The following is a 14772-nucleotide window of genomic DNA, read 5'->3' as shown; positions in this document are numbered from 1 at the left end:
TGTAACACATCAGCCAATTATGACATTTTCAGATTTTGTTTGCAGGGTTCTGGTATGAAAGGGATTAGTGATTACCTGATGTTATTTGGGAGGCTCTTGTTATTCCTTGGTGATGATTAAATCCTTCTGATAACCAGAGCTGAGGACAAGGTGGTGTTGAGAGATGACGGAAATATGAATCAGGATGACAATTCAAGTGATTAGCAAAGTTAGTCCCTTTGCTATATTCCTGGTGTCAGTCCAGTACAGTCCAGTAACGATGAAAAGTGTTGAGTGGTGCAAGAAAGATATTCTCAGTTTGTAGGCGAGCCCTGCTGCCTTGGAGGAGAAAGTTTTGCAGCCATTTGTCAATGTGCATAGGAAGTCAGGGTTAAATGGAACCTGGTCTTGTAAAAGCAGATGGTCTACCTGCTCAACTAGAACAACTACACTTTAATATTCTAAATAGAACTAAGCACTCCAAAGACATAGAGATTTGTTGGTTATTTGACTTGGTATAAGTGTAAATTGTCCCTAGTGTGTGTAGGCTGGTGTTAATGTGCGGGGATCGCTGGTCGGTGCAGACTCGGTGGGCCGAAGGGCCTGTTTCTGCGCCGTATCTCTAATCTAAATCTTTTTTTGACATGTAAATTTTAAAATTGAAGATTAAGTTCTGCAGATTTTTCATTTGTGGAATTGAATGTCCAAGGTTGGGTAAGCATCAGAAATATGCTGCTGATTTTTGTTTATACGGAGGAGATTCGCTGAGCAACGTGAATGTTTTGAGTGGTCTTTGCAGCTTGGCAGTAAAACTCCAAGTCTGGTAACATAAACAGCGGGCTCACAAAGCTGTCGCCTTCCCTCGCTCTCAGATTTTCAGTGTGAATGGAAGTAGAAGTGATAATCTTTGGCAACAGAGTGTATAATGGAGCAGCTGCAGTTTTCCATCGTGCTGCCCCACACCAATAAACAAGCTGTTTGCCATTTTATGCCTCCTACCCATAAAATAACGTCATATGTAGTTGTATTCTGTTCACATTCATTTACATGTATTTGCACATTTTCTTATCCCACATTGTACAACGGAATAGTTTAATGTAAGTAGCCTCTGGCACAACCACTTGCATTGACGAGGAAAGATAATGTCTCTCTCTTATTCCCCAGTCATGTAAAATGTCAATGCAGCAGTTTTTATTTTATTGGCATTAATGATTTTTTTTTTTTACCCATTGGATTTCATCAAACCTTAATTTTCTGTATGTTTGATTGGACTATGCAAGAAACATTGTTGTTTATCCAAACTTACCCAGATTTCAGCAACTTGGTATAATTTCCCATGGTACTTAAGAGATCAATTCTGAATGTATTTCCTGAAATATCATTCACGGCAAACCAAAAGAAAAGATTTTCTGGTAGTTGGGCGTCTCCTAGAACCCAACTATTCCCTGTACAAAGCCACCCACATGTGTTATTATGTAAAATGTTAAGCTTGTAGAAGAAACTGGAGAATGCAGTGTCAGCAGATCCTGTTGGTCATTTTACAAATGGACAAGGTGCAGAGAAGGGACTTGCTGTTTATTGCTTGTCATATGCTGCGTTACCACACTCACACTGAGATTACATTTTGCAGCTGTACAAAGCATCGGTCAGGTTGCGCTTGGAGAATTACGTGCACTTCTGATTGTCACGCCGCTGGAAGGATATTGTGGCATTAGAGAGAGTGCTGAAGAGATTCCCCAGGATGTTGCCTGGAAAGGAAGATGATAGTTAGAAGGAGAAATTGGGCAAGCTGGGTATAATCTCACTGGGGGCTGAGGGGTAACCCTAGACGTTTGTTAAATTAGGAGGGACATAGATAATATGGATAGTCAAGTGGGGCGACGGGGGGTGGGTAGACCAGAAGAATAGGTTTAATCTGAGAGGGCAGAAATTTAAAGGCGATCTGCAGAGCAACTTTTTCCACACACAGGCTGGTGAGTGTATAGACATGTTTGGACGTACATGGATTGGAAAGGAATTGAGGGATATGGGCCTCATGTGAGCAAGTGGGATTAGTGTAGATTGGCATCATAGGCGGCATGGAACAAAGGGTATTTTTCTGTGCTGTACAATTCAATGCCTTGATAAGAGCAGACCATTTAAAAATGCATTAATGTGGCTGATTATACCTGGTTTATGGCCAAGGGGTAGGTGGACGGTGAGGGGAATCATAGGAGGGTGGCAGTCCTACATTTCCCAAGGGATCGGTGCCAGGCTAAACGTGCTCTTATTTTGACTGGCACACCCTTGAACACTACCTCCACTTTAACATTTCTGCCTTTCAACTCAAATTAACTTTTAAATGCGTTAAGAGTGCACTAAATAACTATATTTAAAAAACCCAAAGTGTTTGCATAATTGGTCATGTTATTCACTGTATTTGTAGCTGTGGAGCTCTTTGTATTTAGGATTAGTGAGACTGTACAGACCTTTCACTAGTATCATACTTTAGGCATATTTTTTTACGCACAATTGATACACACAGTTTACATTTAACTAATACATCATCTGCCTCCCATGACTTTAAATGGAAACTGTATTGCTTCTCACTACTTGTCTTTGTTGGTCTGGAATCCATGTACCAATGCAGTATTGGAGGGCAGAGAGTATTAGTATTGGTTCAAGATACAGTGAAACGCTTTTGTTTGGGTGCAATTGAGCCAAATCATACTATTCATGAGTGCATTCAAGCCACACACGTACATAACACAATGTGCTGGAGGAACTCGGTGGGCCAGACAGCATCTGGGAGGGAATGGATGGGCAACTTTCAGATTGGAAGCCTTCTTCAGATTGATTGTGCAAGGGGAGAGAAAACTGGAAAAGAGAGGTGGGGGGGGAGGGGGGCGGACAAATCTTGCAAGTGATAGGTTGTGAGAGGGATTTGATTCGCAAATGGATGGAATAAGTGACAACGGCTGGGAGTGAAGAGCTGCGAGGCAGGAGAGGAGTGAAATGTAATGCTGGAGAGATGGATTGCGTGGAATGGAGGAGAGGAAAGGGAGGGGAATGAGAGATGAGTACGGGAAGGAGGGGAAGGAATAGGGTCACTGGTGGGGTTGGGAGATGATAAGAGGAATGAAGGTACGCCAAGGTAGGGGATGGCAGCCACGGGAAAGAAAGAAGTGGGTAGGGTGTTGGTGAATTCAATTACTTGATGTTGGAGAATTCAATGTTCACACCTTCAGGTTGTAAGTTATACATGCAGAATATGAGGTGCTGTTCCTCCAATTTGCATGTCAATTAGTTAATTTTTTCCCATTTCAAAGGCCCTAAATTCATTTATAATTTGAAAAGTTTGTCATAGTATTTCTCTAGTTTTTGTTTGCATAAAACAATTAATTTTGTGTGACATTCATTAATGCCAAAATGAATGGGGGCTGCTGGTTTTGCAGAACTCGCTACTTTCACTTTACTTGTTGGTTGAAATGTAGTGAAATATCAGTATTTTTTTGTGTTAATACATCTGCAAAAACCGTAGCTTAACACACATGGGGGTGAACACCTTTTAAGGCACAGTCTTGAGTGTTGAAACTCTTGAGTTCGTACAAGGGAGGTTTATAGTCTTGAATTCTATGGAAACGTTAGTGTTAACATTTGCTGCTGCTCTTGCAATAATAATAATGCAGCCATGTTCATTTATGTTCTAGCCCCTGGAGATTCCTGATGGCCACCGAGCACCTTTCCCTTCCCACTACCGCAGCAGCAGTACTCGCAGTATTGACACACAGACACCCTCTGTCCAAGAGCACAGCAGTAGCTGCAGCAGCCACTCACCATGTGTCTCCCCCTTCTACCCTACTGGATCTCAGGAGGGAAGCCCTTGCTCAGCAGAAGACCTTCAATATGACAGGGAAAAAGGTGAGAGTACAGGCTTCAAAGTGGGTGTGAATGCTGTTGATGACTTTGGATCTGTTGATCACCGGCACATAGTGCATTTGCACTTGCAATAAAGTGGGCTTTATATGAAATGTTACCAAACTTTAAATGTGTAGAAGTAATGATCCGTGCAATTGAACATACACATAGATAAATCATGTAAGATTATTCTGGGACTCTACAGGGTCATTTAATTGGTTTTAATTGTCATAACGGAACACTATCTGAAGAAGCAATCGTATCAATGGATGTAGTTGTTGCTCCTGCATTTAAGGGAATTGCAAATTCTTAATTTTGTTGTCAGAAATCGTGGCACATGTTTTTGAGCAAAGAGAATTTGAGATGGCAGATGGCAATGCAAAAAAAGAACACAATTGCCACCATTCAGTATCGGCATTCAGGAGCTTCAAGCTGCCAAATTCATTCGGGGGGGGGGGGGTGTTTGCAGCAAAGTGAGGAACAGAGGAAAGCACAAGGGGCACTTTTCCTGGTGCCATAATGGAATGGGCAGATTACAGAACTTGGACAACTTTGGACTCATTGAAATTGTGGGTGGTATGAGGATTCTGAGTGATGATCACCTTTAATGGTGAGGATGAAGGCCTGCTCATTAGGTTCCCCTTCTTTTATTCCTCAGACTCTTCTTAGAAAGGGCCGTGCTTTGAGATGATGCCTCTGCTCCCACTCCTGAAAGTTTCAAATTCAGAGACAGTAGGATGTTGATAACTCGGGGATAACACATGTGAGAGATGGGCAAGGTGGATGAACTTAGGGTGTGGGTAGGTACGTGTGAATGTGGAACATTATGGCCATTACCAAAAGCTAGCTAAGGGACAGGACTAGCAGCTTAATGTTCCAGGTGCTACAAGCAAGGGAGAGGAGGGGGTAAAAGAGGAGAGGGAACTGCTTTATTGATTGAGGACCACATTGAAAACATGGCCGTCGTAGTTATATGGGTGCAGCTGCGAAATAAAAAGGGAATGATCATATTGTTGAAATTGTACTACAGCCCCCAAATAGTCAGTGGGAATTAAAGGAGCAAATATGCCAAAGATTGGATAAAGCTAATTCCTTTGAATCACTCTCAACAACTTCTCCTTCAACTCCTCTCACTTTCTCCAAATCAAAGGCATAGCTATGAGCACTCGCGTGGGGCCCAGCTATGCCTGCCTCTTTGTACGGTACGTCGAACAATCCGTGTACCACGCATACACTGGACCTATCCCCGAATTCTATCTCCGCTACATTGACGACTGCATCAGATCTACCTCCTGCACCCATGCAGAACACACTGACTTCATGAACTTTATTAGCAATTTCCAGCCTCTACTCAAATTCACTTTGACCATCTCCGATACCTCCCTCTCCTTTCTTGGTCTCACAGTCTCTATCACAAGAGATAAACTGTCAACTGACGTCTATTATAAACCTACAAACTCCCACAGCTATCTAGACTACACTTCTTCCCACCCTGGTCCCTGCAAAGACTCTATCCCCTACTCTTAATTCCTCCGTCTACGCTGTATCTGCGCCCAAGATGAGGAGTTTCATACCGGGACAACTGAGGTCCTCATTCTTTAGGGAATGGGGGTTCCCCTCTTCCATCGTAGATTAGGCCTACACACGTGTCTCCTCGGTACCCACTCACTCCACACTTGCTCCCCCTCCCCCTCGTTGCAACAGGGACAGAATGCCCCTAGTCCTCGCTTTTCACCTAGTCACCTGTCACAGCACATAATTCTCACTGTACATCCTCCCTCAACTCTGTCCAGGGACCACAACTGTCCTTTCAGGTGAGGCAGAGGTTCACTTGCACCTCCTCCAACCTCATCTACTATATCCACTGTTCTAGGTGTAGACTCCTATATATTGGCGAGACCAAGAGCAGTCTGGGCTATCATTTTACTGAACACCTTCATTCAGTCCGCCTTGGCCTACGCAATCTCCTGATTTAACTCCCCTTCCCATTCCCATACTGACCTTTCTGCCTTGGGCCGCCACCATTGTCCAAATGCAAACAGCACCTCATATTTGACTCTGGCAGCTTTCAACCCAGCGGTATGAATGTTGATTGTTCTAATTTCAAGCAATCCTTGTGTTCCCTCTCACTATGTCCCTCCTCCACCCTGGTCATCATACTAGTTTCACTGTCATCCTGCTGAGCTTCTCTGTTTGTATCACTTGTTATCACCTACTCACAGCCAACAATGGACCATTGTGGGCTCCACTTTTGCTTGGTCATTGTTTCTTTTTGCATATCTTTCATCCATTTGTTCTATGTAACTTCTATATTTCTTGTTTCTCTCTCCCCTGGCTCTCAGTCTGAAGAAAGGTCTTGACCCGAAACGTTACCTATTCCTTTTTCTCCAAAGACGCCATCTGATCTGCTGAGTTACTCCAGCTTTATGTGTGTATCATCGATGTAAACCAGCATCTGCAGTTCCTTTCCCCACATTTTAAACTGAGGTTTGGCGAACTCTTTACAATATTGTCCTTTATTAATTTTGCTTCACTCCTTTTTTCTCTCTCGCTCTCACTTTCTCCCAAAGCTGCACCAACATTACGCTTGTGATATCAAAGGGTAAACAAAATTAAGTTTTCATATTTTTGATGTTTAATGATTGATATTTAATGAATTAGTTATACTTCACCTTGCCCTTTTTCAGTCTTCCCTTTGTCAATTATTTTATAAGGTTTTGTATACACTTCTCGATTAGAATTTGATAGTCATTGCATTCCCTGTGAGGTTAGCGTTTGTCTTCCTCCGATGGAAACCCACAGATATGTCTGACTCCAAAAAGACAAGGGAAAGAAAAAAGAGTCAATTTTTTCCTCATTTAACTCATCAGACTCAATTCCTCTAGGACTTTGTTTTTTGTTCAAGTATCTGCAGCCACTTGTGTCTGAATGTTCTTATTTAGTTCAGCCACTCTTCTACTCTTACTTTGAACATTTTCACCAGCACTTCCCTCCATCCGTGGGAAATTTTATCTCAAGCAAAGTCAGGGTTTGTTGATTACCATGTAACCGTAATCAAGATCTTTATGTTTAAGTCATTTTCCTCCTTTGCTCTGGTTACTTACATTTTGCTGGAACATTGTTTGTCCCATAGAATGGATTACTTAGTCATACAAACAATTTGATGTTAGTTTCATTAGGGCAATCATCTTTGCAGCCCTCAAATTATTAAATACGTAAAATTGATCTATTTTTCCTTGCACTCAAAAATATGAAAACTCAATTTTGTTTACCCTTTGATGTCACAAGTTGTCATAACAAAGAAAGTTGTACAAATGAGATTGAAGAATATGTGTGGAATCCACAAGTTTGTCTCGGGGTTGGTGTTTTAAATCAACTTTTAGTTGATTCTAAGTCCTTTGAAAATTTTCAAAAAGAAGCTGGATTGAGTTATGTTCAGAGTTCTAAAATTTGATGTCGCAGATATGGAAATAACATTAGTGCCCCTTTAACAAAGCAAGAAGAATTAAAAATTGTTGGTGTATTTTATGGGCTTTCCTCATGTTTAACTTTATATTTGCTTTTATTCTTTGCAAAACATGTATTGATTTATTTATTAATATCTTCAGTGTTGCAGCTTTGAACAATGAGATATCTTCTCCATTCATTATTACTGGTGGTGACATCCGATGGTCTGAATGCCTGAGGTCATTTTAGTAATATTAATTTCATTATTATTCAGGAGCTACATACAGAATCCAAATGAAATCTTATTATTGGAATCAAAAGCAGTATTTATCATGACAAATTGCCAATGTAAAATAGCATTGCATGTTCTAGAGCCGAAGAGGTTAATTATATTAAAATATGTTTTTCCAGTGACAACTGCAGCCAGCTGGAATTTCTTGATTGCCTTGAGAGTGGAATTTCCCAGAGCTTATTCCTGAATAGCTCAGCTCCTTTTGTTTCCCTCTCTTGGGAGTTAGCAGCATCGCTGGTGAGAATTTCTCCACCTGCTTGATAGGACAAGCTTGGTAGGTCTGAAGGACAATCTGATTTTCATATGTTGAGCATCTGCTTAGATCAGTGTGGTTGGGCAAAAAGATCAGCAGGAACATGATGTGCTGAAAGGTCCGTTTCTATGCTGTATAACTTGATGATTCTGTCTTGTCCATCTATCAGAGACATTGAATATATCAAGGCAACAAATTACTTTCTTTTCTCGTACACAAGTAGTGCACATTTCATTAGGAGCACAGTGTGGCATGAATTATATATCCATGACTTCACCTCAAGCATATTTTATCAGGGCACCATTGAATGTACCGCTTTTGAAGTAACATTTGTGCCTTTGCGATACAACTTTGTCCGATATTGTGCTGAGAATACCTGTTATGCCAACGGCAATGTTATTGTTTTTTTGTTCTTGCATGTAATATTAATCATGGTTATTATGTAAAAAATGTTATCTTGGTGTCACATGATAATTTTGGATCAAATTTTGAACTGCATCATTTTCATTATGTGTTGTCATGCTTCTAGTTAATCTAATTGTCAAGGGTGAATTGATAGCAGGGGGGAAGGTGTTTTCTACGGGAGACAATTTCCTGACTCACTTGATTTAGCTACCCAGTTGTGGTTAAGCAAAGATTCATGAAAGGAAATCAAAATAAACCCATTTCCATGGTGTGTATATGGATGCCACGATGGGTGACTTTCAGTAGAAAGCAAACCAATGCATTTGTCAGTTTAGACTGACTCTATTTATAAATTATATTAAATATTTCAGGTGTGTTTAGATTATAGTAATTTTTAAACCAAACCACTGCCTGATAATGAAAAACGGCATCTGGAAATCAAGGTTTTATTAAATCTTTTTCGCTTTTCAAATGTGTCCAAATTATCGCAAAGGTTACAGAACATTTTCAAGTCCAATCTAATTTCTTGCAAAGCAGATACTGAGATCAATGAAGTGTCACCATTTTGGACTGATTCAGGTTATTAACTGACCAAGTAGTTCCCTTAAATCAGTGTTGTTCTACATTTATAAGTGCAGATTATCAGTTTTTGGAAAATGACTTGTCATTCCTTTGTCATAATGTGGCGTGGCTACAGTATTTTAAGTCTGTGAAATGTTTTCTTTTCTCTCTCCCAGGCTCTGCTAATGCTACTCTTGAACTGACTGCTTGAAAGTGTAAGAGATCAGTCCAGGATGACTCGCTCGCCTTATTAATTTGTTTCCATCCTTCCTTCTCACCTTTTCTGCCCACATCCTCCTTTAAGATCATGAAATTCACCAGCTTTCTTTAATCTGTTTCTCTATGGATATGTGGCATAAATTGCCAGAATTATCTTCTATGACTTCTCACAACATTATGACCAAGATCGGTAAACTATCTGTACGGAGGACCGTGGTTACTGAACCATATTCTACAGCCTTGTGATTTAATATGTTGACAGTTTCTGGTGCACTGCCACCGTACCACTCTTATTTATGTTCATGGAAAAATAAATGGTAATTTTATGTGAAAGTTTCTGGTAAAATGGATTGATGTCGTTGGTGACGGTATATATGACTATTTCAGTAGACATGGGCAGAGGAGAACCATTCTCCTAACATTCTATTCCAATCCTCTCCTGATGTTATTGTCATCTACCGCTTTTTGTAAACTTGTAGTGATCCAATCTCCTTCTGTCCTCATTCCCTCTCTTCCATGTATCCATTTCCCGCCTATGTGTCTTTGAACCAATGAACAGTAGCATTTTAAAAATTTCATCTTTGTTTTTTAATCCTTCCATGCATTGAACCTCAGTGGTGCTGTAATCTGTTCCACCTTAAAACCGTCAATGAATTCTGTTCTTCCAATTTTGGTGTTTATGGTTATATACTAGGCAAGTAGTCCAGAGCCTTAGTTTAGTTTATAGTCATGTGCACTGAGGTACAGTGATTAGCTTACAATTCAGATAATATTCAATTCCCATCATGGGAGGTGGGCTATTTAAATTTGGATCATTAAATAAGTAAGGAATAAAAAGCTAGCATATCTGTATTGTCCATAACATAACAGGCTTGCCATTATAAAAACCACGTTTGATTTTGGGAAAGAAAACTTGTGTCCTTCCATGTTCTGGTTGACATGTGATTCCAAACTCTCAACAATGCTAACTGAACTGGCTCTACCTCTGCCCAAGACACTCCAGTATAGTTCAAAATGTATCCACTCAACCACATGAAAATATTCCGGGGTATGTCCAGCTCACAAAAATAAAGACAAATCCAATCTATTCCAATCTCATCAATACACTCTCAAATCTCCATTGAAGAAAGGCTTTTTCAACAATGCTCTCAATAAATAGTACGTTTCCAATATCCTGCTCCCATATGCTCAATCTTGATTTTGCAAGGACAATTTGACTCCAGAGCTCTTTGCAGTTTTGGGACAAAAATAGTGTTAAATTCCAGAGATAAATAAATGTGAACACTTCTGATTTCAAGAAGCATTTGACCATCATAGCAAAGAGCCTTTTTGAAACTGAAGTTGATGGGAATCTAAGGAAGAGCTTTTCCATGTCTGGAGTTGTGCTTCACACAGAGTAAACTGGTCATGGTTGTTGGGAGTTGGGCCTTTCAGGTACAAAGTTTGGCTCACGGCAGCCAGCCTTTGGAGGCAATCACTTCCAGCTTCTTACTTATTGATATTCGCACTCCGCGTCAGAAGTTTGCTAATGTTCCATAATATTCTACATGTGACTACTGTGGTAATGAAGCAAAACGTGCACTTTCTACAAGACCTGGACAACGTTCAAGCTTGAGCTGGTAAATGACAATTACATTTCCAAAAGTATCTATAAAGTTCCCCGTTGTATTCAACGGGATTGCCATTGGTGACTGTCCATCATTGACATTTTAAGAGGTTAGCTTTACTCAGCCCAATTATCATGACTACATGATGAAGAGGTGAGAACCACTGTGTCCATGGTAAGTAAGTCATCACTACTGGGGATGTCTTGGGTGTGATAATCCACTGTCTGCTTGCCTGGATGAATGCAGCTCCATCAGTAGGCAAGAAGATTATATATACAGTATCTGGGCAAAGAGGACTGCTTGGTTGGCACATTAACAGTTTGTTACATTGTTAAATATTTGTTCTTTCACAATTGGCTCATTGTGGGTAGAGAATATACCATCTACAATGTACACTCCAGCAACACGCGAGAGCTTCTTTGGTAAAACTGCCCAGACCTTTACCACCCAGGAGAGGAGCATCAAGTGCATGGATATGCCACCACTTACATATTTCCCTTCATTTTGCATGCTTTCCTTACTAGGAAATATATTATTTTAGTGGTCTGAGAAACGACTATTGGAGTTTTCAACAGATCTTTATTCGAAAGTTCAATATCCAGCATACAGGCTTATCAGACACGTCTGCCCACAACGCTGCACAAACGCGCGCAAGGGACAAACCGCACAAAAACAACAGCCCCTCCCGAGTCACATGACCACGGCTTCCGAACACGAGTTCGATATCGGCGTGCACTAGCAGGCGTCGCTACCTGCCCCCCCCAGAATCCGCGGTACGGAAACGCACGGGTTAACGGACGGTGCGACCGGAACGCGTAGTCTGATGTCGCAGGGCAAGCGTAACATTCGGGACCAGTAAAACAGGACCGGAGGAACGCGAACGAGGGACAGGCGTAACAAAGGGGACCGGTGAAACGTGACCAGAGGTAACAGGTGCAGAGGGCGGCAAAACAGCAGGTGGACGTCCTCTACGCCGTGGAGTAGCCACTGTCACTGGGCTATTGCACTTAGCACTTTGGAGGTCTGGCATGGGATGCAAGAACGAGCCCATGCTGCGACCTGCTTCCTTAACCCGTGCCAGACGAACTTTGCCGCGACCAAGGCAGAGGTGGTGCGAATGGACGGGTGCGCTAGGCTGTGGATGGTGTCAAATATCCGACGCCGCCAAGCGACCGGAACAATAGGACGGGATTTACCCATGGAAATATCACAAAGGACTTGCACGACGGAGGCGCCACATGGCACTTCGACCAGCTTCAGTCCTGATTCAGCATTGCGATAAAGCCGTTGGGCGGGTTGCTAGGTAAAGTACAAGGAGCTCCCTGTCGAAAGCGCTGTATTTAACTTCAGGGGCTCACAGTTGCCTGCTGAAGAATACCAGCGGCACCCAGCGATTACCTACACGCTGCTCGAGGACGGGGCCTACCGCGACGTTTGAAACGTCCACGGTGAGGGCCATTTGGGCTGACGCCCTAGGGTGTTCCAGCATAGTGGCGTTGGCCAATGCGGTCTTTGCACCCTCGAACACCTTCTGTGCCTCCTTGGACCAGACCTGGTCCTTAGGCTTACCGGCCAGGCATTGAAACAACGGTCGCATAATGGCGGCTGCAGACGGGACGAATTGGTGGTAGAAGTTAACCATCCCGATAAACTCTTGCAGACCCTTGACCGATAGAGGCTTGGGAAAGCGATGGATAGCGTCGACTTTCTCGGGCAGTGGCTGCGCTCCGTGAGAGGTGATGCTATGACCTAAGAAAGAAATGGAGCGCAATCCGAACTGGCACTTCTCAGGGTTGATCACCAACCCGTGTTTGTGCAGCCGTTCGAAAAGTAGGCGGAGGTGCTTGACGTGCTCTGCCTGTGCGTTGCTGGCCACCAGGATGTCATCCAGGTAGACGAAGATAAACGGCAAATCCCGGCCGACCTGATCCATTAGCCTCTGGAACGCCTGAGCAGCGTTCTTCAGGCCAAAAGGCATCCTGAGCCATTTGAAAAGGCCGAAAGGGGTAATGGTGGCCGTTTTAGGGACGTCGTCAGAGTGGATCGAGATTTGATTATACCCGCGGATAAGGTTGACCTTCGAGAAGATAGTCGCACCTTCCAGATGGGCCGAGAAATCCTGGATGTTCGGGACTGGATACCGATCAGCTGTAGTTACTGCGTTCAAATGCCTGTAACGGCGCAAGGTCTCCAGCCCCTGGACGTTTTGGGCACCATGTGTAACGGGGAAGCCCAAGGGCTATCCGACCGCCGGGCAATCCCCATGTCCTCCATAAGTTGGAACTCGTCTCGTGCAATGCACAGTTTATCGGGCGGGACCAACCCCGGAATGTCGGCGAGCAGGGCTGCGAAAGGTTGCTGGATCTCAGCTACCTCAACGAATTGCTGTAGGGGCGTTGACGGGTTGCGCTGCTTGGCGGGTCGTGGGTCCGACACAGGGACCATGCGACCACCTCGCACATCGACTAACAGGGAGAACGCGCGCAAGAAATCGGCCCCCAGGGTCGGTTGGGCGACGTCAGCAACGATAAACTTCCACCTATACTGGTGGGAGTCGAAATCTAGATTCGCGATCCGAGATCCGTTGGGAAAAAACGTGCGAAAACAACAGCCCTTCCCGAGTCACGTGACCGCGGCTTCCGAACGCCGGGTTCGATATCTGCGTGCGCTAGCAGGAGCCGCTACATTATCTTTATTTCCACCAATTCAAAATACAGGAACTTGCTCTTAACATCACTGTATGAGTTTATCAGTTCAAGAAGTTGATTCAACAGTAACCATGCAAGATCAGTAAGGAAGAACATTACATCAAGCCTTGCCTGTGATACCCGGGTCCCATCTGTTATTAGCTTGTTATCTATTCTTCCCTTCGTTGGAAACCATGTGTTTAGTCATCTATTCCCTTAGCTTTCAAGTACCATAAATATTTTGTCTCTTTCCACTCCCTCTCCCTCATTCTTTGTCAAGCCCTCTGTCTTGCTGTCAGCATTTGGGAAGTTACTGTGAAACACTATGTTACGGTTTTCCACCTTTTGAGGTGTTTATTAAATGCAAATAATGTCCTTAATACTGTTTCCAGATCTGAAGCATTAAAATGTTCAAAATGCCGATCTATCAGTGCTTAAACACCGACTGTGAACTCTGAATGCATTTATTTTCAGCCTGAGATGGATGGGCTTTAGTTACATTATTTGTTGGGAGTGTCAGGTTTGAAATGAACATAATTCCAAAGCATCTAAATGATTTTGATAGAGTATGTGCACGTTAGGGACAGTCTCTTCCAGCTCAGCTAGACTGAAGGAGAAAGTAATCAATACTGATGTGGGTTTTCATTGGATGCTATTTCCACTCAATTCCAAGCATGACTATTAAGACACCACATAATGAATGCTGCAACAGTCACAATGGAGAGCTAAGTGCAATTGCAGATCACTAGAGGAGGGGGAGGTGGTGCATTAGTCTGTGCATTATCAAGTGATCTTTCTCCCCTGGCTGTCTATCGTTTCTGCTGATCAAACCAGATTCTGTAATGGGAATGGATCTGACCCAAAACGTCACCTTTCCATTGTGTCCAGCAAAGCTGCTTAACTTGCTGAGTTACTCCAGCATTTTGTGTCTTTCTTTGGTAAAGTAGCATCTGCAGTTCCATGTTTCTACAGAGGCTGTAACTATTTATCTTACTGAAATAATTTGCAAATTGTAATATGCAGAACAAAGTATGAAAACTACATCCAACCGTTTGATTTTTCACTGGCAAAAAATCTGTCTTATAGCCTTGTTGTTTTCCAATGCTGTGCAATTGAAATTGATTTTATTTTCAGGTGGTGAAAGCTCCAGAGATTTAAAACAATCCAGAGATTATCTTGATCACCTTTCACTTTTATGGAAATGTGCTTGGTGTCATTGGAAATTACACTAGGCACTTCTCAGCCCACATTATCTTGGCATGATGAGATGATTTCTGTGATGGGTCTGCCGTGTAAAATTCCTGTTAGAGTTCTGGAGAGAACTTGGACCACGATGTTTCGCGATAGAGCATCTTTCATTATTTAACAACGGAGTGCCGTTTAGGCTCCTGATCAATTTAGTTACTTATCTCCGATTCTTTTCCT

The 14772-nt window shown here is 42.6% G+C and overlaps 1 protein-coding gene across 1 annotated transcript in view; it reads left to right on the top strand.

The window, feature by feature from the left end:
* LOC129713202 (glucocorticoid-induced transcript 1 protein-like) overlaps positions 1-14772 on the top strand; it is a 174514-nt gene that overhangs the window by 139366 nt on the left and 20376 nt on the right. The window contains exon 6 of the mRNA XM_055662110.1: positions 3669-3879. Coding sequence (XP_055518085.1) covers positions 3669-3879 — 211 coding nt within the window. The remainder of the gene's footprint in view (positions 1-3668; positions 3880-14772) is intronic.

The sequence above is a fragment of the Leucoraja erinacea genome, chromosome 2 (assembly GCF_028641065.1).
Source record: "Leucoraja erinacea ecotype New England chromosome 2, Leri_hhj_1, whole genome shotgun sequence".
In the NCBI taxonomy this organism is placed as follows: Eukaryota; Metazoa; Chordata; class Chondrichthyes; order Rajiformes; family Rajidae; genus Leucoraja; species Leucoraja erinaceus.
This window is presented reverse-complemented; position numbering and strand designations above follow the sequence as displayed.